The 23345-nt window shown below is 35.9% G+C and overlaps 1 protein-coding gene across 4 annotated transcripts in view; it reads left to right on the forward strand.

Annotated features, from left to right (window-relative positions):
• Nucleotides 1-77: 77 nt before the first annotated feature.
• Nucleotides 78-23345, forward strand: part of EXOC5 (exocyst complex component 5) — a 69164-nt gene continuing 45896 nt past the window's right edge. For 2 of the 4 annotated variants that reach the window (XR_013762135.1, XR_013762136.1), the window contains exons 1-4: nt 78-334; nt 19180-19274; nt 20304-20451; nt 22842-23036. Coding sequence is in view for 2 of the 4 variants with exons in the window: in XM_079128984.1 (XP_078985110.1) it covers nt 308-334; nt 19180-19274; nt 20304-20451; nt 22842-23036 (465 nt within the window). In the remaining 2 variants the exon portion in view is untranslated. The remainder of the gene's footprint in view (nt 335-19179; nt 19275-20303; nt 20452-22841; nt 23037-23345) is intronic. The other 2 variants (XM_079128984.1, XM_079128985.1) reach the window with 2 other exon arrangements.

Consider the following 23345-nt stretch of genomic DNA (forward strand, 5'->3'; position numbering starts at 1 on the left):
AGCCCTTAGCTTCACTCGCCCGCCCCTCCCGATTCCTCTCGGGCGCGCGCAGTTCCACTTCCGGCGTATGAGGCGGTGACAATGGGAGCGGCGCGGGCGGCGCCGGGAGGCAGCTGACAGGCGTCTGCGGCGTTGCTTCATGGCCGTTCTCTCGCCCCGGCTGGGCTCTGTGAGGACTGGGGAAACCCGTGGCGGCTCGGAGCCGGAGCTGGCAAGCCGAGCGGGGACCTGTGCGCGGCGCCGCTGAGGCGCAGCATGTGAAGAGGAGACGGCATCCAGCACGGGGCGAGCCTCTCAGCCGGCCGGGATGGCCACGACGGCCGAGCTGTTCGAGGTGGGTCCCGCGTCTCTTCGGGGAGTGGCAGGCCCGGGGGTGCGGGCCGCGAGGTGGGTGGGCAGAGGAGCGGGCGTTCGCCCGCCGCTCAGGAGAAGCCCGGGGAAGGAAGGTGCGAAAGCCAGGGTGGGGTGGTGGCTCTGGTGGCGGGCGGGCGGGCGGAGCGTGCGGTGGGGGAGGGGAGCTTGGGGCCGCGGGGGGCCGGTCGGTGGCGAGCGCGAGCTGGTTGTCCCAGGGGAGGGTCGGCTTCGACCGCGGGGTCACCAGGGGTGCCTCGGAGGTCCGTGCTGACCGGGGACAGTGTCTGCTCGGGCTGAGTCTTGGGAAGGGCTGACTCAGGACAGCAGCAGAGGAGCCGGCAGCCCCAGCTGGGGCGAGACTTGTCGCGTGGCTCCTCGTGACAGTATTCCAAGGGGACCAGCTGAGACTGGGGGACTCTCGGGGGCTTCTCATTGCGCCATTAGTAATATCAGAAGTGGCACCTATGTGCCAGCGTACTCTAACAATTGAAAAACCTGGGAGTATTTTTTAGGACAATAAAGGCCTGCTTAGCCTAAAACTGAAGGGAAGCAAAACTAAAATGATCAGATACGTTCGAATCTTAAGAAATTTAAGGGTGTTAGGAAAACCACCTAACTGCGAGCTGGAGAATCCTGAACGTGCGCTTGACAGTGCGATTCCAGTGTATTTCCTTGAGTATATGCAGTATCCTAAGCCTGAAAATTTAACTTTTTGAAGTCCAGTGCAAGAAGCTGTGTTGTTTGAAAGAATAGGAAAGCCCCAAATGCAACGTATAAAATATTTCCTTGTGTGAAAGGAAGTGGAGATATGAGGGAAAAGAAAGGAAAGACCCTTATTTAGTGTGCTTGTTCTCTGTTGAGTTAACAGAAGTATAAGTAGAGCACACTGCCATTCACAACTGAGACTTTCTCATCAGTGAAAATTGTATCCTAAAACAATTACTGCCTGAATCACTGCCTGAGATTCAGCAGTTTGTGTGGCTTAAAATTTAAATGACACAGTTTTTGTAACAACTGGAACTTTTCATTGTTACTTTTGTTAGTATTAATCTTGGTCTTCAGTCATCCCTTGCATAGGCAATGTTTTTGTTGAGAGGACTAACATGATATTATAATGAACTGTAATAAAATAGCAATTTGTGAGGGAAGCATTATAATTGTACATAAGATTTAAGAAATATTAGTTGTGCATTCTCACATTTAATTGTTGGAGGGTACATTACATCAGTTTGTCCAATTACAAATTTGTGCCATCTGTTTCTTAACACTGGAGCAAGGAGACATTTTTGTCAAGAATTTACCATGTACTCTGGGCAGAATACTAGGTAGTTCTATAGTTCCTTGTTTTCTTTTTCATATCTTATAAAATTTATGTAAATGTTTGAGATCTTTAATGTATTTTGCAACAAACCAGCTGTTAACAAAAATCTGTTACATTGTCATACAGTTTATAAGACACTTTTGAATTAATGAATCATCCTTGACATTCCCAGTTGTGTCTTGGATCATATTTTAAATCTCTCTCTCTTTTTTTTTTTTTTTTTTTAAACGTTTGACCACATGAGTCCAATAACTTACTTGAAAATATATTTGATTACTGCCTTTTCCCCCAGGGGGAAGAAAGGGGGTAGTGGTGAAATATATATTTTGCTCTCTAGGGTCTTGCCATTTAGTAAAGTGGTTAAACCAAATTAGGGTTTACCTTATCTTAGTGACTCCAGTTACATGGTAACTGGTAAGATTTAGTGGTGGTGGTAGAGTCAGAGTAGTCCTGTGGCTAGAGGGTTCTTAGACCAAACTTAAACAGAGTAGTCCTGTGGCCAGAGGGTTCTTAGACCAAACTTAAACATATTTATAGATCTTAATTCAAGTGACTTTTCCCTAGTTATATGTAGCTGTTGCATCATCAAAATCAAAGGCATAATAATAGTTATAATTATTATTAGTTAAGTGTAATTAAGAAGTATATTTATCTTTTCCTGGATGGCTATGAGTCTAGCTCTACAATGGACTCTGCTGTTGAGTAAGTTTTATTCCCAAGTGAAAAGTTGACCTCTTAAGACTTTAGAGGGAGAAGAAAGAAAAAGCCCTGTCACTGCTGCCATTTCCTGCTGTTACTTCCATAGATCTAGGTTGCAGAACAAATCAGGGAGTGTCTTTTTCTCCAGCTTCCCTTTCTTAGTCACAATTGGAGAACTGTGGAAAACGGGGCAGGATGTAGTCAAGGATATTTTGTTTTTATGCATCCTGGTTTTCTTGAACTATTAAATAGAATTGTGCTTTCATTTTCCACATTGAAGGAGGGATTATAAATGAAACAAAATTAAACTGTTAACTGTGCTTGTAAAAAAATCTTATTATTGGTCCTATGACTTTTCCTTTTTAAACAAAGACAACATCATACAACAAAATCAGACTGCAGGATATTTCTTCAGTTGGCAGAAATGATTTATTAATAGATGATTCATTATCGTTTTAATGTATATAATGTATATCCTAGAAGTTGCCCAGAATACCTTCTTAGTTTCAACCCTTGTTGAAAGATCTTTCTGAACTTTCTGAACAAGATTCCTCTGCTTTGGATTAATTATGTATTCTACACATTAAAAATGTCTGGGGTGATAAATTCTTTTTCTGTTGTCGCATATGTTCTTTTATTGCACTACTGATTATACTTTCTCCCTTCTCATTTGCTAATTTTCTCTCATATCTTTCTTCTAGAGTCTTTCCTTGTCTCTGGGCAGGCTACCTTTATGGGAGGGTTCTTTATTAGTAATTATAGTCAATTATTCATTCATTCAACAAAAAATTTTTTTTAGTACCTATTAAGTTCAATACAAAGTATCAAGATTAATGAGGCTGTGTGTCTCAAAGACACACAGGGTCTAGAAATAATAATTCATGTATTCATTCAGCAAATATTTATTGAGCACTTTACTTTAAACTCATCATCTTCAGGAGCTGGAGGTAAAAGATGATAAGTAATCCCAGCAACTTGGGAGGCTGAGACAGGAGGATTGCAAGTTTGAGAACAGACTCAGCAGTGTAGCAAGGCCCTGAACAACTTAGTGGAATCCTGTCTCAAAATAACAAAAAAAGGGGCTGAGATGTAGCTCAGTGATAAAGTGCCTCTGGGTTTAATCCCTGGTGTGAAAAAAAAAAAAAAAAAGTTGAGTTAAAATTATAGTTGGGATAGAGAAATGTGTTAATATGGTGCAGGGGAGTCCAGAATATCTTCTTGGGACAATTAGGAAAGTTTTCATATAGTAATGACATTTCAGGGCGGACACAGAAGATGACTCCAGTTTGTAAGTTGAGGTGTGTTTGGGGAATACTGAGAAGAGACAGGATGTATGTATTCATGTTTTAGGAATAGGAAGTGTTGTGGATGGTGTTTCATAGTAAGATATTGAGATTGAGACCACGGGGGTTTGAGGAAGATTTGAGAAAGCTTTTTGGAGGCTATGTTTAAGGGGTTGGACCTGACTTTTTCCCCTTCTTTTCTTCAGTGCTAGGGATTGAACCCAGGGCAATTTACCACTGAACTATATCCCCAACCCTTCCAGCACATTTTATTTTTTTATTTTGAAACAGGAATCACCCTAAATTGATGATGCTGGCCTTGAATTTGTAATCTTCCTGTCTCATCCTCCCAAATTGCTGGGATTACAAGTGTGTGCCACTGTGCCTGGCCTGACATGACCTTTTTTTAGGGGATGTCAGGGGAGGCGGGGAATTTTAATGTTAACGTGAAGAATGGTCTTCAACGGATAAAAGATTTTTAGCTAGGAAAACAGAAGTCTTGAGCTATCTGCCATAGTTCTTGTCATTTGGCAATTATTCCACAATTGTCTGATGATAATCGAGACAGGGAAAATTTTAACTTAATTTAATGGGAACACAGAAGACAAGAAATCTGGAAAGATGATTTGGAGGCAGAATTAAAAGAGTTTGATTATTGAGGCGTTAATTCCAAGTTTGTGAACTTTGGAAAATATAGTTGATGATGTACTAGCTGTGATGCAGAAATTGGAAGGACCCTTTCACGAACAAAGAATAATATATTCATTTTTTTTAAAAAGTATGTATTTTGAGGTTTTAGTAAGGTATCCTGGTGAAGAAATCCAGAAGGTAGTTGTAAATATGAATTAGTAACTCAAAAAGAGGACACAGCTAGTTAGGAGTTTAGGAATTATTGTTTTATATGGGTGGTTATTTAGGCCTGGGGATGTATAACATCTCTTAGCTCTATGTTTCAGTAGTTATGTCGTCTTGAGCAAGTTACCTAACATCTTTGTGCCTCAGTTTTCATATGTGTAAAATGGGGAAAAATCATTTCTACCTCAGAGGGTTATTTTGCTTACATGAATCTCAATTAAAATTTACTCAATTTAATTTTTAAAATTAAGTGGTAGTCACTTTCAATTTAAGTAGATTAAGGAAAGGACATCTGTCAGGGAGGAAAAGTTTTTCAGAGCAGACTGAGAAGAAAACTATCCAGAAGATAGGAGAGTATGTTAGGAGAGAATTACAAAAAGAGAACGGATGCCAACAACAAGATCTGCCATCCTACAGTGTGACTGACACTCATAGAGAGGAAGGGTATATGTTTATTTCTCAAATCTGGCCAGTGGAAGTAATACTACATAGTGATTTCCAAGGTAATATCCTGGTCCTCTTAATACTCTCTTGGAATCTAGCAGCAGTGCCAAATAAAAGCCTAAGCAACCCTTTCAAAGAACCAAGGCCCTTGGCCCTCAACTCTGGCTGAACTCCCAGCTAACAGTAAACACCAATTTGCCATCCCAAGTTGAACAGCCTCAGCTGATGTCACATGGAGCAGAGACTATATTTCCTTGCTGATTCCTACACAAACAAAAGATTTGTAAACAAAATAATGATTATTATTTTTTTAAGTTAGAAAGTATGGGGGTGGTTGTTACACAGTAATAGATAATTGGAACAGAGCCTTTATCTATATCATTAGTAGACTTCTGCCATTCTTTAATATTAAGAGTGGTAGAGGCAGAGGTAGATGATTAGGTAGGTTTACATTTAAGTGTTATACACTGAGTTCTCTAGTGAAACCTACTTGGAAGTGAACTTCTGGAAGAGCAGTCCTTAAATTAAGAATGATTTTAGACTGCACTTTTGTGTGATTGGTGTAAAAATACTGTATCCCTGCTATACTCAGGAAATTGGATAGACGTGTGTGTTGTGTCTATGTATTTGTTAGGTTAAAAATTGATTTGTGCTATTCTCTTAAAAGGGGACTGCAGTTTTATACAATATGTACCCTGAAAACAAATAAAAACCCACAAATTAAATGAAAATTCTAGTTAGTTGAGTGGCATATAATTTTTAAAGTTTTTATTGTTAAAAGTTTATGTAAAAAGGGGGGAGGGAAGGGTTAGTGTTAGGGTTAGAGTTAGGGTTAGGGAGGGGGGCAAGTATGGAGGAAGGAAGTATTGTATAGAGGGTAAAGAGGGGTGGGAGGGGTGGGGGGAAGGGAAAAAATAACAATGAATCAAACAACATTACTCTGTGTAAATTTATGATTACACAAATGGTATGCCTTTATGCCATGTACAAACAGAGAAACAACATGTATCCCATTTGTTTACAATAAAAAAAAAATGAAGTTATTCATCTTCAGAATCCAGTGCCTTAATATAATCAGAAGAAAAATGTTGTATTTAAAAGTAAATTGATTTTAAAATGAAATTTCCATGAGGACAATAAAGGCAAAGTGTTATTGAATCTCAAAAAAAAAAAAAAAAGTTTATGTAAAAAGTATGGTAAATACCTGACCTAATTTTTAAGGCACTGTTTTCTTGGAACTGCAATATGAAAATAAGAAAATAGTTTTATTCATATGCATATATATACCTACACATACATACACATATATGCACTACACAACATACAAATACACCCTTGCTTATACTGGATACAGTAAAATGTATCATATATGGGAATATTTAAAGAAATTAATATTCCTTGCATCCAGTTGTTTAATTTCATCCCAGAGGTGTTATTAAGTGCCTATAAATATATTTAATGTCTTAATTTATAAATACATTTGATTTTTGAAATACTAATGGTAGATTTTATTAGACATTTTCAGTGGTTTCTTCTAAGCAGTTTATCAATGTAAGGTAATCTTCAAATTAACCTTCTGAGCTAAAAACTTATTTTCCCCTTTTTACAAATAAGAAAACTGGAACATAGGAATGTTAGGTAATTTGCACACAACTACTGAGAGGTAGAGCTGAGAGATGTCATTCATTCCCAGGTCTAAATAACCATTCATAGTTTTTATTTTAAAATACACCATAATAGAGTAAGAAAAACATTGTATTAGAATACTGGTTTCATACTTTGACAAGACTTAAATTTCATTGGTTCATTTTCCTCAAATGTAAAAATGAGATGAAAGAATTGGGCTAAGATGATAGCTAAAGACAATTTTTTAAACATTTTGAAATTTAATTCTATTTGCTGAATCCTATGCAAGGTAGTATAACATACCATTACCTCTCTTTGGGGCATAGAAATCAGATATTTATTGTCAGAAATTAGATATTTTCCCTGGGAAAACAGATTTTACTTCAGAGAATGAAAGAAGAAAATTCAGAAGTACCTCTATTTAGATCATCTTCAAAACAGTTCTGATAATATGAAGATAATTATCTAATTATCTCAGTTAAAAGTGTTGATATTTTCTTCAGGATCAGATTTTAAAATAGCCTTTAATTTAAAAAAAGAAAAATTATTCATTTTGTAGTGTTGCAGGTAGTTTTCACAAATACTATTCCAAGTTTGTTTTAGTTGTTTTGGTCTCAATATGCTTTATCTTTCTATTTTCATGCTAAATTTAATATTGATTTTGCTAGCCTGAGACAAAACAAGGCATTCAGTAGTGCTTAAAAAAAAATAAAGTCAGTAATTGTAATTTATTTATTGACTTACAGGAAACACAAAGAATCTCATTATCAAATCAAATGGGGTTAAAAGGAGAGGACAGATTTATTTTTGGTGCCAGAATTATTAGGCTCATGTATGGTTTCTGTTAGAATCTCATCTTGATAACATTATGTAATGCCTATTTTTTATTTCTGGCTTGTGGGTGGTAGTCTTACCTGTTTGGGTTTGGGTATATGAATCAGGGCATGATTTTTCAAGAACTTTTTTAGAGGATTCAGCCATGCCCCTAGCCTGTTAGTGTTTTGTTTTACTCAGCATCATACTCTTCATCACAGTTGGAAAGCAAGAATAACCTATGACAGAGCTTGCCCTGATTTTCAATTAAAGTGTGGAGAGAAAAGTGAAATTTACAGAAATTAGTATAAAACAATTAATGAAGATAGGAATATATTACTCTGCATAGGAATATGAACTTTGAAGGTACACAGTAGGGAGAAATCAGTAAAGATCATGAGGAGAGGGAACCCTTCAAGTAAGAAATGGAACTCTTCAAAGAACTGAACCAGGCTTGGAGTAATAGTACAATGGTATCCTAGTCTGTTTTATATTGTGGTACCAGAATACCGCAGACTGGGTTATTTATAAAGAAAAGAAATTTATTTCTCATAGTTTGGAGGGTTGAGAAATCCAATATCAAGGTGCTGAAATCAGGTGAGAGTCTTTCATCTACAACATCCTGTGGTAGAAGGCAAGAGGTGGGAGGGAGAGGAGAGTGAGGATACACTCTTGTGCCAAGGGAACTTGGCCCCAGCCCCTATTAATTGGCATTAATCTAGTTGTGAGATTCTTGTGACCTGAACATCTCTCATTGAGCCATAACCCTCCAACACTTACCTTGCAGGTTAATTTTTTAAAATTCTTCTTAGTTATACATGACAGTAGAATGTATTTCAACCTATCATACATACATTGAGTATAACTTCCCATTCTTGTGGTTGTACATGATGTGGAGTGAAAATGGTCTTGTAGTCATATGTGAACACAGGAAAGTTATGTCCAATTCATTCTACTGTCTTTCGTATTCCCATCCCCCCTCAGTTCCCCCATTGCCCCCTGTCCAATCTGGTGATCCCCCCACCCCATTGTGAATCAGCAGCAGATTAATTTTTAATATAAGCTTTTTGGTGAACCTACTCAAGCCAATAGCAAGTGATGTTTGGATTATTGGAGAATAGTCATTGTATAGGGTGAGTTATGTGATCACAGGCTAGAAGCACCAGTAGTATGAGTTTGAAGAGTAGACTGGAATAGGCTGATGGAAGTATGGTTGTTCATATTACCTTACAGAGAAATTGAGGTAAGTAGAGCAAGATAAGAACCTTAAGACATACATATACACAAGTGTGAACTTGGTAATGTGGGGACGGTCTTACTGAAAGGAAGAGTTTTTGACAATATACATAATAGATTAAAGGAAAATATCTTATAGATAGTACTGTAACCCATGGTTCAGTTGGTTTAACAGGATATAGAAATACATCTCCGAAATTCTCTAAGTCTTACTCTTTTACCTAGGTTAGGGGAAAATATTCTAGTTTCTTTGAGTTTGTGGGTGGTTCTAACATTGGAGGTATTTTGGAGAATAACTATAAGAAAATATAAAAAGTTGAAATTTTTCCAGAGAAACAATGTTAAATTATGAATTTGTGTTCTTGTTCAAGGAGTTGATGTCCAAGAGATTTTCAGTAGGAATGACCACAAACACCATGTTTTATCTTACAGTTGGTAACATTTGTAAAGAAGTAAAAACAGTTTGACACATCATCACTGTAACCTAGTATATAAAGGCCAATTTAATGTGATAGTATCTTAGTCCATAGTTCTTAGACTTTTGTATCAGTTTTGGTAATTTTTGCTTTTCCTTACCATAGTAAGTTGGGTTTCATCTTAGAGGAAATTAGAATGTTAGTGGAATAAATTATAACTCTCAATGCTGTAACTGGTCTCCGAGTTGCAACTGATACTGCCTCCCTCCTGTATCCATTCTAATTGTACCTTACCTTCAGCTAGTATCTCTGCTATTCTTATTGTCTTAACTGATCACCATACCTTCCTTGGCCAGGGTTGCAATACTTATCTGTGTACTTTCAGAATTGATTGGGGCGTTGATCCTCCCAAGAAGATCACTTGTGTGCCAAACAATCTTTTCCTTGCTCCTGCTGTGTATTAGCAACCCTGCCTTGTAATGATCAAAGTCAGTTGTCCTTATCAAAGATGATCATTCTTATCTTTTATTCTCTGGATATAATTAACCACTGTGACCAGGCAGTGTTGATTGTTTTAGTTTAAAGGGATTTTTATATGTTCCCAGACGAAAATGTTCCCCTTTGGTTGACCAACATCTCTTTCACTACTGACTTCACAGTTGCAGGAAGAGTATGCACAAGTTAGGCGTCATGTTAAGTAAGGCCATTTCTGCTTTTACCCCTTGTTTCTGGCTCACATGTTTTTTCTGTTGGGGAAACATCATATAAAGGTTTTTAAGTTGAGAATATACATTGTATCTTGGAAAATAGTGCTTCATACAGTACGGTCTCTGAACTGGTGCATAGATCTAGTTGTTTTACTGTGTTAAGTCTTCTGTCTCTTGTTCTATTCATTCTTGAGAGTGAGGTATTGAAGGTCTCTGTTATTCTAGGACTGTATGTCCATTTAGTTTTGGCAGTTGGCCATATTTTTGGATGGTCTCTTATTGGGTGCATAAATGTTGATACTTTTTTTCTTGCATTACTGTGTTCTTTTGTGCTTAGTTGATTTTTTTTTTTTTTTTTTTTTTTTTGTAGTGAACGTTTAAATTCCTTTTGTGTATATTCTATAGCATTTTCTTTGTGGTTACCACAGGGATTGTGTTGTAACATTCTTAATACTATAAATTAAGTTATAACACTCTAACTTGAATTTATACCAGCTTAACTTTAATAACTTATAAAACTGCTCTTCTTCTCCACTCCAACTCTTGCTTGTTGATACCACTAAGTTTCATCTTTATGCAGTGTATGCCCCATACCATAAACTGATAATTTAAAAAAATATATAATTGGCTTAAATCACATATAAAATCTGGAGTTAGAAAGCTGAAAATTACAGTTATGCTAGCTTTTTAGACCAACAAATTTTAAGAGTTAGTCTACTAAATAATATAGGGAAAAAGTATAGTTGCAAACCATTGTTACAATATTAGCTTTTATAATTGCCTGTTAATTTCCCTTTATTCAGATCTTTATTTCATGATATGGCTTTGAGTCTGTTTTACTCTGTACTACTTCCTTGAACATTTCTTGTAGGGTAGGTCTAACGATAATTAATTCTCTCAGCTTGTTTTTCTATGAATACCTTAATTTCTCCCTTGCTTTTGAAAGACGGTTTTGATGAATATAGGATTCATGGTTGACTTTATTTTTTCTTTCAGCAATTTGAATTTATTAATCCTCTGGCCTTGAAAGTTTCTGAAGATAAACCTGCTGATAATCCTATGGAGGATCTGTATTATTCGACAAGTCACTAATTTTATACTGCTCTCTGAGTAGTGTTCTTCCCTTTTTTTTTTCTTTTTTTTTTTTTTCCTTTGGTATTGGGGATTGAACCCAGGGGCACTTTACCACTGAACTATATCCCAGCCCTTTTAAAAATTTTTTGAATCTTGAAGCAGGGTCTTGCTAAGTTGCTTAGGGCCTCACTCAATTGCTGAGGCTCGCTTCAAACTTAAGATCCTTCTGTTTCAGCCTTCTGGAGTTGCTGGAATTGCAGGCATGTACCAACTATTTTTCTTTTGAAAGTTTGATTGTAATCTTCTTGATGTGAATCTCTATGATTTCATCTTACCTAGTTCATTAAACTTCTTGGGTGTTTGTATCCATGTCTTTTTAAGTTGAGAAATCTTCAGCAATTATTACTTCAAATATTTTCTTGACCCTTTTTTTCATCTTTTCTCCTGGAATTTCCACTCTGTGTATACAGGTCCACTTGATGGGTTTCCTTTGATCTCTTAGGCTCTGTTCACTTCAGTCTTTTTTCCTTTTTGTTTCTCAGACTCAATAATTTCCATTGTACTATCTTCAAGTTCTCTGATTCTTTCTTCTGCTTGCTCAAATTTTCTTTGAGTTTCTCTAGTTAATTATTCATTTTAGGTTACTTTTTAGCTTTAGGAATTTTTTTTGTTTCTCTTTAGTTTGTTTTTTTTTTTTTTAATCTATTGGGAATTATGTTTTGTTTATACACAATTTTCTTGACTTTCTCCATACCTGTCCTCATTTTCTTGAGCAACTTTAAGACAGTTGTTTCAGAGTTTTTGACCAGCAGATTTATCATTGGGTCTTTCTCAAGGGCAGCGTCTGTTTGGTTTCTTTTTTCTTTGGAAAGGCCTTGTTTTCTTATTACTTTTTATGCCTTGTGATTATTTTGTTGAAAACTGGTCATTTGACTTTAATAATCTAGTAACTCTGGAAATAAGATTCCTCACCTTTCCCAAGTTTGCTGGTCTTTGTTACTTAGTTGTTGTTGGTTGTTTTAATTATTGTAGGTTGTGAGGGTTAGCCTGAGATATAAACTTAAGGTCTTCTTAGGTCTTCTCTGCATGTACCTTTCCCTGGGTACATTTTCTAATTTCCCCTGTAAGTGTAGTTGCTTTCGAATGTTGTGGTCCTTAGTATCTGACACCACAAAGAAGTGAAAAAGAAGAAGGGATTTCTTAAAAGGGTGCCAGCCATTTAAATCCTCTGGAAGTTACTTTTACATGAGGGAGAGGGGCTTGCAAAAATGTGGAGAGGTGCAGCACAAATAATGACCACCAAGCTCTTGGTACCTGTGTGATCAGAAGCAACAGTCAGTGATTAGAGGATGGTGTCTTTTGTGCCTGCTCTGGCTTCTGCAACTGAGTGCAGGTTGTTCCAGAAGGAAGTGCACAACTGTCTTCCATGGGCCTCTGGAGGTGGGCTTGGGCAGGTGCTAACTGTGCCATGAAATGAAACTGACAGAAATCACTACATTTCTCTGTCTGAACTTTCTCTTGGGAAGTTATAAGCCTTCAATAGTCTCCTCCAGAGTTATAAAATTGTGTCAGACAGATTCTGACAGTATAATTCTTGACTATATATGGAGACATATTTCTCTTCTTTCCTATCCCAGTATCTTCCCAGGATCCTTTTTCCTTATAAAGTGTTAATGGTTCATAGTCATGCCTGTTTGTTTATGTATTGACTATGGTTGCATTTATACCACTGTGGCAGAGATTAATGATTGTAACAGACAGTGTGGTTCACAACCTTAAAGTATTTGCTATCTGGTTCTTTAAGAAAAATGTGCTGATTTGTGCATTAGATCCTTAAGGGTACCATTAATTTCTGTGGTCCAATTTAATTAACTAGCTTGGCTAAACAGAGTCAAATGTTAGGAACTTTTACTTCCTCACTATAATAACTCTTATCATATAGACCAAGTACCCAATGTTACAGTTGCATCAGCCACCAAGTATATCTATTCTGGAGACTGGAAAAGTGGTCTGTAGGTGGATGTTGGACCAATGGACTGCTCAGACTTGGCCTGGAATCTATTTATTACTTAGTATCCATGTGCTTTGGGTCAAGTAAGCAGCATTATCCACTATGCCCCTGAATCCAACATACCTCAAAATGTTCATTTTCCTTTTCCACAGTGTGCTAGAATAAATGATTGTAACCCTTTTGGGAGAAGGAATAGAAGAATCATTACTGTGTATATTTGCCAGCATATTTCAGGATTCTTTCTCTTGGTAATCTGGACTTTTCTTCAGTTAGCAACAGAGAATGTATCATAGGATATCATATAAGATCTTGGTACAAACTCTGGACCTTGCCTCTTGACCTCATTCACACCTCTTCTTCCCTTCAACCACTCAGTTTTAATCACACTGGTTGCTTGTCATTTCTTGCATATTCTTATATATGGTATGTTCTTCCTTTGATGACTTCTTTCTTAGCTGTATACAGGCCTTTGTTCAAAATTTATTTTCCTATAAAGTCCTTTTCTGATTACTTCTAGCAACAATAATCCCACTCTTAACCATCATTCTGTATCCCTTTTAATTTTCTTCAAGGTTCTTATTGTCTTATCATTTTTCTGCTCATTTGTTGTGACTGTCTTCTACTAGGAACAGAAATTTTCTCTCCTTCTCTACCATTTCCCAGGTATTTAAAATAGTCTAACATATAATGGGCTCTTAATATTATTGAATGAAGAACTACTTTATTTGAGAGAATTCAAAGTATTTCTTATGATCAAAATGTTATTTTTTACTGTAACATTTCTTGATTTATACATTTTGGAGTATATATATTGTTTAATAAAACTGACACATAAAATTGATGAATAGTATGACAATTTGTTTAATTGAACTGTAACTACTCAATAATACACAATTAATAACACATAGGAACTAAGATTAGCTGAGTGCTGTAGCACACGCCTATAACACAGCAACTCTGGAATCTGAGGTAGGAGTATTGTAAGTTTGAAGCCAGCCTCAGCAACTTAGTGAGGCCTGAAGTAATTTAGTAAGATCCTGTCTCACAATAAGACATAAGGGCTGGGTTTGTAGTTTAGTGGTAAAGCCTGGCATGTGTGAGGCACTGTGTTCAATCTTCACCACTGCAAACAATAAGTAAAGGTATTGTGACCATCTACAACTAAAAAAAAAATATTTTAAAAATAAATAAAATAAAAAGGACTGGTAATGTAGCTCAGTGGTAAAGTGCCCCTGGGTAAGATTATTAAGTATTGATTGATACAAAAAATCATAACCAGAAAAAGATAGGGAAAAAGAGCATGATTATTATATGAAGTTATTTAATGGGAGTATTGTGGATTTATAGAAGGACTGACTACTTCCTAAAGTAATTTAGCTTCTTCTAAAGAAAAAGCTCTTCATTACCCATAGTTAAGACTTGGGCCCTTGGAATCTGGTAAGTCTCAGTGATTTTCTATTAAATTACCTTTTTGTATCATGGTTATAAAATAGTCAGTAGGAATTACTACTTATGGTATTGAGTGCTACATATGGTATTGAGTGCTACATAGTGTGTAAAGTGCTAAGCACCTGCCTAGCACATAGTAGACACTTAAAAAATTTAGCTATCATTATCATTTTATCATTTCTTAGATGTGTTTTATGTGCTGTTAAGATTTTCTAAAAAAAAAATTTTTTTCGTACTAGGGATTGACCTTAGAGGTACTCTACCTCTGAGCTATATCCCCAGTTCTTTTATTTTAAAATTTGAGACAGAGTTGCTGTGGCTGGCCTCAAACTTGTAATCTTCCTGCCTCAGCTTCCAGAGTTGCTAATAATTACAGGTGTGTGCCCAGAGAGTTTTTTTTTTTTTTTTTTCCTGAAAATAAACTTTCTAAAGTGCTGAGTAGCTTTTTTTTTTATTAAAAATCATAAATTTACATAGGGCGATGTTGCTTGATTCATTCTGTTCTTTTTTCCCTGCCCCCCACCCCTATTTTCCCTCTATACAGTCTTTCCTTCCTCCATTCTTACCACCCTCCTTATCCCTAACCCTAAACCTAACCCTAACCCTAACGCTAACCCCTCCTACCCCCCATTATATGTCCTTATCCGCTTATCAGTGAGATCATTCGTCCTTTAGTTTTTTAAGATTGGCTTATCTCACTTAGCATGATATTCTCCAGTTTCATCCATTTGCCTGCAAATGCCATAATTTTATCATTCTTCATGGTGGAGTAATATTCCATTATATATATATATATATATATATATATATGTGTGTGTGTATATATATATATGCCACAGTTTCTTTATCCATTCATCAACTGAAGGGCATCTAGGTTGGTTCCACAATCTGGCTATGGTGAATTGAGCAGCTATGAACATTGATGTGGCTGTATCTCTGTAGTATGCTAATTTTAAGTCCTATGGGTATAGGCCAAGGAGTGGGATAGCTGGGTCAAATGGTGGTTCCATCCCAAGCTTTCTGAGGAATCTCCATACTGCTTTCCAGAGTGGCTGCCCTAATTTGCAACCCTACCAGCAATGTACGAGTGTACCTTTTCCCCCACATCCTCGCCAACACCTGTTGTTGCTTGTGTTCTTGATAATCGCCATTCTAATTGGGGTGAGATGAAATCTTAGGGTAGTTTTGATTTGCATTTCTCTTATTACTAGAAATGTTGAACATTTTTTCATATATCTGTTGATTGCTTGTACATCTTCTTCTGAGAAGTGTCTGTTCATTTCCTTAGCCCATTTGTTGATTGGGTTATTTGTATTCTTGGTGTAGTTTTTTGAGTTCTTTATAGATTTTGGAAATTTGTGCTCTATCTGAAGTATGAGTGGCAAAGATTTTCTCCCACTCTGTAGTAGCTTTAAATGTAAATTCTGTTATCCTGAGTCAAAACTTCTCAATTTATATATGCAATTTAAAGATTGTTAAACATGCATCAAATTTTTGACCTCAGGAGAAGTAAGGTAGGTTAGATGTATGATTATCTAAATGATTATGTTTGCTAAGTAGATTATTTTATTTCAGGGCATCAGAATTTTTATTTTGGGTGGATATCGAATTCATTCTTATTTGGACTTGATTCTTAAGCATGTCATCACTTATGAATAAAATGAATTTTTAGTTTTAAAGTACTAGTAATCTTGTTTACAATTCCTGTCTTGATTATATCAGATAGCGTTTTGGTCAGTTTTCTCGCCACTGTGACTACAAGCTCCAACAAGAACACTATTAGAGGAGAAAAAGTTAATATGAGTGCTCACAGTTTCAGAGGTCTTAGTCTGCAGATGGCCAGCCCCAGGGGCTTCCGTGTGAGACTGAACATCATGGCAAAAGAGTGTTGTGAAGGGAAGCAGCTCACATGGTGATCTGGAGGCAGAGAAATTCCACTCTCAGATACAAAATATATACCCTATCGCCCCACCCCCAATGATCCACTTCCTTTAGTCACTCCCCACCTGCCTCCAGTCACCACTCAGTTAATCCATGAAGGATTAATTCACTGATTAGGTTAAGGATGTTACGCCCCCAATCATTTCTCTTCCAAGCCTTGCATTGTCTCACATGTGAGCTTTTGGGAGACACCTCATATCCAGGCCATAACAGATAGTTTTCTTATAATGAAATCTTTTGAGATAACTGGATTAATATGACTGTTCATTTTCAATTATTTGGTCACACTGAGCCCTTTTTTTTTTGGAAAGTGCCTTTTATAGTAAATTTAAAAAAGTCTTTTTAAAAATTTTAGTGTCTGCTTATATTGTTTTGTGCTCTTTCTGGTTGTTGCTTACTTTTCTATTGATTGGTGATATTAATAGTCATGAAGGTTATATGGTTTTCTAATAGAATGTACCAGCTTATCAGTTAAAATTACTGGTTTGCATTATGGATTTCACATATGATTAATATTTATTAATGTAAATGGAAAAATTTAAAGGCAAAATCAGTAATGTATATGTGCCTTCATATGACAGTTTTCACCATTTTGGCTTCACCACTTTTCCTCACTGACCCAGCTCTCTAGGGACAGTTAGCTAATTATAGTTTACCATATTTGCCATTCAGTGTACCTTACAATAGTAGAGCACAGTGATTTTAAATCTCAGGTGTTTTGGGTCAAGTATTTGACTTCTCAAAAGCTCAGTTTCCTCATCATAAATGGGGATAAAATAGGTCCTACTGAAAATAGGAAACCAGATAATGCTGGGTTATACCCCCAGTACCACCATAGTGGTGGCGGGGGAGGGGGGAGATAATTAATGTGAATGGTTATTTTCCCAATGGACTGGAAAACTATTTGTTCCATGTTTGTCTGGCTGATTTTTCTTCTTACTTTAGGTGTCAGCCAAAACCTGGATTCCTCGGAGTTTGCCTGTCGTAACACCTTTCTGGCCAACCTTCTTTGGTCCTTCCCCATAGTCTCATTACCTCTGTTCCTCTTTTATATTCTATTACAGCATCCAGGACTTTTCTAGCATGATTTTTATCATAGTTACTTCTGTGTTAATTCTGTGATTGTTTAGTTGGCACCATATTTAGATCATTTACATAAGGCTTTGCAGGGTATCCTGTCTATTGAATTCACATCTGTATTCTCAGTGTCCAGCATGTTGTAGGTGTTCAGTAAATATTTGCAAAATATAATCTCTCTATTGAGTTAATAATTCACTTAGCAGTATTAATACTAAAGTTTATAAATGTTTTACATTTTACTTACCATACATTATTTCATTCTTTATATTCCTTTCTCCAATAAGGCTTTGAGTTTCTGCAGGGTACATTCTGTGTTTTGTACATCTTTTTATTCTAAAGCCTAACAGAATGCTTGGCACTATAAATTTTTTTGTTTAGTGAATGCTTATCAATGGAGATATGTTTTTTAAAGTACAATTAAAAAATGAAAAATTTAGGGCCTGGGGTTGTGGTTCAGGGGTAGAGTACTTGCCTAACACTTGTGAAGCATTGTGTTCGATCCTCAGCACCACATAACAATAAATAAATAAATAAAAATAAAGGTATTGTGTCCATTGACAACTAAAAAAAAAAGTTTAAAAAATGAAAAATTTTACAGCCAAAATAATTTAAATGGAAATTACCAACTAATGCTACCAGTTTAAGTCATATACTTAGTTACATGCTAAGAGGAAGGCAATATATGATATTTTCCTGAAAAAGGTAGTTGAAAATATATGTTAGTGTGGAATAGTGTAAACATTTTCTCTCTGCTAATAATAAAAATTTGAGTGTTTACTTTTTTGATTGTATCTTCTAATATCCTTTGCTAAAAATACTAAAAATAATACTTTTTTCTTAGAAAATTTAGTTTCCTTTTTCATCAGATAGTGTGTTAGCATTTTTCTTATTTTATCAAATGTTATTTTACATGATTTTAATAGAAGCGTAGTTTTTCTTCCTGGAGGTTTGCAATTTTTTTTTTGTATCAGGGATTGAACTCAGGGGCACTCGACCGACCACTGAACCACATCCCCAGCCCTATTTTTGTATTTTATTTAGAGATGGGGTCTTGCTGAGTTGCTTCTTAGCACCTTACTTTTGCTGAGGCTGGCTTGGAACTCGAAATCCTCCTGCCTCAGCCTTCCAAACTGCTGGGATTATAGGCATGTGCCTCTGCACCCAGCCAACGTTTGCATAATTTGTTCATTATGGCTTTGTTGAATATTTATGTAAAACAATTTTTTTTAATATTACATATAATAATGCATAATGAACAATCTACAAAAGTTTTTTTTTGTTCATATATGCTTTTCCATTAGAATTTTATTTGGGGAGAGGAAGTACTGGTGATTGAACTCAGGGGCATTTGACCACTGAGCCACATCCCTAGCCCTACTTTGTATTTTATTTAGAGATGGGGTCTCACTGAGTTGCTTAGTGCCTTGCTGAGTTGCTGGGGCTGGCTTTGAACTCGTGATCCTCCTGTCTTAGCCTCCCAAGCTGTTGGGATTACAGGTCTGCGCCACTGTGTCCAGCTCCCTTAGAATTTTAAAAGCTGAATTGGTTGCCATTCATAGAACTGATATGTTACTAAATATAAATTGTCCTCCAAAAAGATTATACCTGTTGACATTTCCAATATTAATAATGAAAGTACAGATTTCAGTTCACCTTTTACTCTATTGTATAATGTTAAAAAGTTCTCAGTTTGTGAGGTTTAAAAAAAAGTGTTTGACCTTATTTGAGTACTAGTAAAGCTGCATATTTCACTTAGTGAAATAGTAATTCCATTTTAAGTTCTAACATAGTAGGGCCTTTTTTAATATTTGTAAGTAATATTGTCATTTTCTATGAAACCTTGTTGAAATATATTTATTTTGTAAACTAGGAGCCTTTCGTGGCAGATGAGTATATTGAACGTCTTGTATGGAGAACCCCAGGTGGAGGTTCTAGAGGTGGACCTGAAGCTTTTGATCCTAAGAGGTGAAGTAAAAAAGTGTTTTTCTTTTTTTCATAGCTCCAATCTAATACTACAAATTTCTATTTAGATAGAGATGACTGTTGGAATTCCTTTCAGCACTTAACATAAAAAGATATTAGTTAAAAGTTGCCCCCACTATGTCAGGCTGGTGGTGCATGCCTGTAATCCTAGTTACTTGGGAGACTGAGTCAGGAGGAATGCAAGTTCCAGGCCAGCCTGGGCAACCTAGTGAGATCCTGTTTCAAAATAAAGACTAGAAAGAGCTGGGGGATGTAACTCATTGGTAGAGTGTACATAGGTCCAATCTCTAGTACCACCAAAAAAAAAAAAAAAAAAAAAAGTTGACCTCCAAATATGTCAGAAATTTGAAATTGTGTTTTTCAAACTTTTATATTTCTTTTATTTTCGGGAGTACTTTAACTCGTATAAGGGAAGGGATTTTATTGAGAATAAGAATTTAATATTTAATTAGTAATAATTAGAAAGGATTGGTTTTACTTCTACATAAAAACATGTTGAATATGTTCTTTTAAATAAATTAGAGAAACAAAGTCACTGAACTCTGGAGTGAATAATAGTATTCTTATATTGTGCATTTACCTTCTTAGATGTTATAAATAGTGTATAAAATTTGTTTCTATTCTGAAGGTTTAATGGGTGAGACTTGCATTTACCTCAGAGATAATCCATTGAAAAGTCAATGAAAACTGGTTATATTTTCAAATGTTTAGTTTTTTGGAAAGTTATTTGACTTAGACAAAGCAAAGAATTATGACATTGCAGCAAGATTCCATCTATAAATTGGAGAAATTTCTAACAAGAGACTTTAGAGAAAATTAACATGATCATTGCTGTCAAAGAATCTACATTGTGTACACCCATAGAAACGAAAAGTTGTGCCCCATTTGTGTACAATGAATCAAAATGCAGTCTGTAAAAATAAAATAAAATTCTTAAAATTATAAATGAATCAGTCATTTCTTTTTGCTTAATAACAGTAGATTAATTCATGGTCTAATTTTTGTTATTAGACTATTAGAAGAATTTGTAAATCATATTCAAGAACTCCAGATAATGGATGAAAGGATTCAAAGAAAAGTAGAGAAATTAGAGCAACAGTGTCAGAAGGAAGCCAAGGAGTTTGCCAAGAAGGTGCAAGAGCTCCAGAAAAGCAATCAGGTAAACATTTAGCTACACAATGAATCATTTATATAGCCTACAAAATCTTTATATCCTTTCAGCTTTAAGTTCTTAAACAAGACAAGTCGAATTATAACAATGGTAGAGGTTTCTCTCTACCTGTCTGGTCCCACAGGGTAAAATATTCATGAATTGTTATCATATACTCTTGACATTGGCTTGCTACTGAGTGTTGGTTTGGGATCACAGTACTCCCTTTTCAGAATGGAGTGGTATCCAGTTTAACGTGCCCCTTGCTCTACCTTTGATAATGTAATCAAGAATTACTTCTTAGTAGACCTGTACTTTTAGGAACTCTCTTAGAATGGATTTATTTAGGTAGTCATTTCCATTCTCTTTAATCATAAACCAAAGTAATACCAGACCTGGATCAGGTTTTTACCTGTAGAAACCCGGTATGGGAAATATCACAAAAATAATGAAGTATATGCCTTAGTGAGAATTCACAGGGATAACTATGGGAGAAGTGGGTGGGTGAAAAACTCTTCCTTTGTCCATTTTGGAGTGAAAACAACGCACTAGACTGGCCTTAGGGTTAAGGAGGCCAAACTACTGCTTTTATTTTTTTTTTTGAAGGGGGAGCAGGTGATACGGGGGATTAAACCCAGGGGCACTGAACCACTGTGCCACATCCCCAACCCATTTTATTTTTTATTTTGATACAGGGTCTCCCTAAGTTGCTCAGAGCCTCACTAAGTTGCTGGGGCTTGCTCTGAACTTGTGATCCTCCTGCCTCAGCCTCACAAGCTGCTAAGGCACCACTGTGCCTAATCAAGCATCTTAATCACTCTTAGGCTTTTGAATTAATGTGGAATCTCTGAGTCCCATTTATAAGTTGGGCCTAATCTAGAATTGATTGTCTTTTCTAAGTGCATTTTCAGGAGCACTGTTGAACCTTGCTGCCTCCCAGGGATCATTTATTCTTTAGCATTGGGATTAACTAACTGATTTCTGGTAAAATTTCATTTGTTTAGATTACTCCACTTAAGTATATATGACTATGAGAAAATGTTTAATTAAGAAAGTCAAATCTCAGTGGCTTGGGAAGCTGAGGCAGGAAAATTGTGAGTTCAAAGCCAGCATCATCAGAAGGGATGTGCTAAGCAACTCAGTGAGACCCCGTCTCTAAATAAAATACGGAATAGGACTGGGGATATGACTAAGTGGTCGAAAGTGTCCCTTAGTTCAATCCCTGGTACCCCTCCTCCCCAAAAAAGAAAGTAATTTAAATAAGATAGGAAATGCATTTTTAAGTAGTTATGCTGACAATTTCCAGATATTCCTAATGTAGGTTATTTTTTTGGTAACTGAAATAGTTTTAATAAAGCACACAAATTTGGTAACCAGTCTGTCTGAGTTGCAGCTTTGAATACTTAGCTGTGTAATCCCAAGCAAGCAACTTAAATTTCTGTGTGCCTTCATTTTTCATCTGAAACTGGGTTGTTTTGAGGATTAAATAAATAAGTATATGAAATAGAATAGCATTTAACACAGAGGAAGTTCTCAATAAATGTTTAAAACTTTCCCCCCTTGAATGTTAACTTAGAACGAAAATACCACATTGAATTATCAGCCATTCTACTTTCGGCAGCTTAAAGGCATTCATTGCACATAGTTTTCATTTACCACAGGACAATCAGGGTACCCTGGGAGAAAGGAGTGAACATTCTGAGAATTTACCTTTACCTTAAGGTAATTGCTGTAGTCTTTAATGTTTTCAGAACTGAAAAGAATAATTTTTACCTTACATGATATTAGTATCACTTTTTTAAAATATTTAAAGTTGTGTTAAATATTTTATTTTTAACCAATATCTTTTACCCCTGACATATTTTTTAATCTTTTCAAGAAGGTTTTTTTTCAAATGTCTGGTCCCTTTTGTACTCAGTTCTTTTTTTTTTTTTCCAAAATCTTCACTTAATAACTGTATAGTGCCAGGTGCTCTGTTAAACAGGATGAGTAGTAAGTGGACTTGCTTTTGTTAATTAACCAATATATTCATAATAAAGATGGTTATTTTAATAGGTAAAAGTGTAAAAGTTTGCAACTCGATTTAAAAAAACCCAAGGTTTTCAAATCATGTCATGATAATGAGTATGAATTGGTTTTGTAGATCTCATAATTTCTGTGTTGTCTTTAGTTGCCTAAGTTAGAGAGTAGTGGTGAGATTGATAATTTAGTTTCTCTTGGTTTTATTTTTATAAATAAAAATTTCTTTATTTACAGTTCTGGGGATCAAACCCAGGATCTTGCACTGTCCAGCAAGTACTCTACCATTATGCCATTAGCTGCTAGTTTAGTTTTGATATATATTAACTTATAAACTCAGTTCTCTGATTGTATTTTATGCTTATGCACATTTTTCCTAGGTTGCCTTCCAACATTTCCAGGAACTAGATGAGCATATTAGCTATGTAGCAACCAAAGTCTGTCACCTTGGAGACCAGTTGGAGGGGGTAAACACGCCTAGACAACGGGCAGTGGAGGCTCAGAAATTGATGAAATATTTTAATGAGTTTCTAGATGGAGAATTGAAATCTGATGTTTTTACAAATTCTGAAAAGGTAAGCACTATCAGAGGATAAAAGCACATCATTACATTAGTTACAATGCCCTGATTATGAACTAGAGTTTTTACTTCCCAGAGTTATACTTCATATCAATGAGTAGTTTGTTTTTATAGTTCTAAATTGTAATTTAATGCAGTTACCTATAGATTACTGATTAAGTGTTGATATTTATATTCTTAATTGATTTGTTTGACATTTTGTGAAATTTTATATGTTTTAGAAATGCTGAAGTAATTATGTTCATCAGTATTTCCTTATGTATTTGACTTTACATAGTTATATACATTGGGTGGTGGTAGAGTG

This window comes from Sciurus vulgaris (assembly GCF_902686455.1).
Source record: "Sciurus vulgaris genome assembly, chromosome: 2".
In the NCBI taxonomy this organism is placed as follows: Eukaryota; Metazoa; Chordata; class Mammalia; order Rodentia; family Sciuridae; genus Sciurus; species Sciurus vulgaris.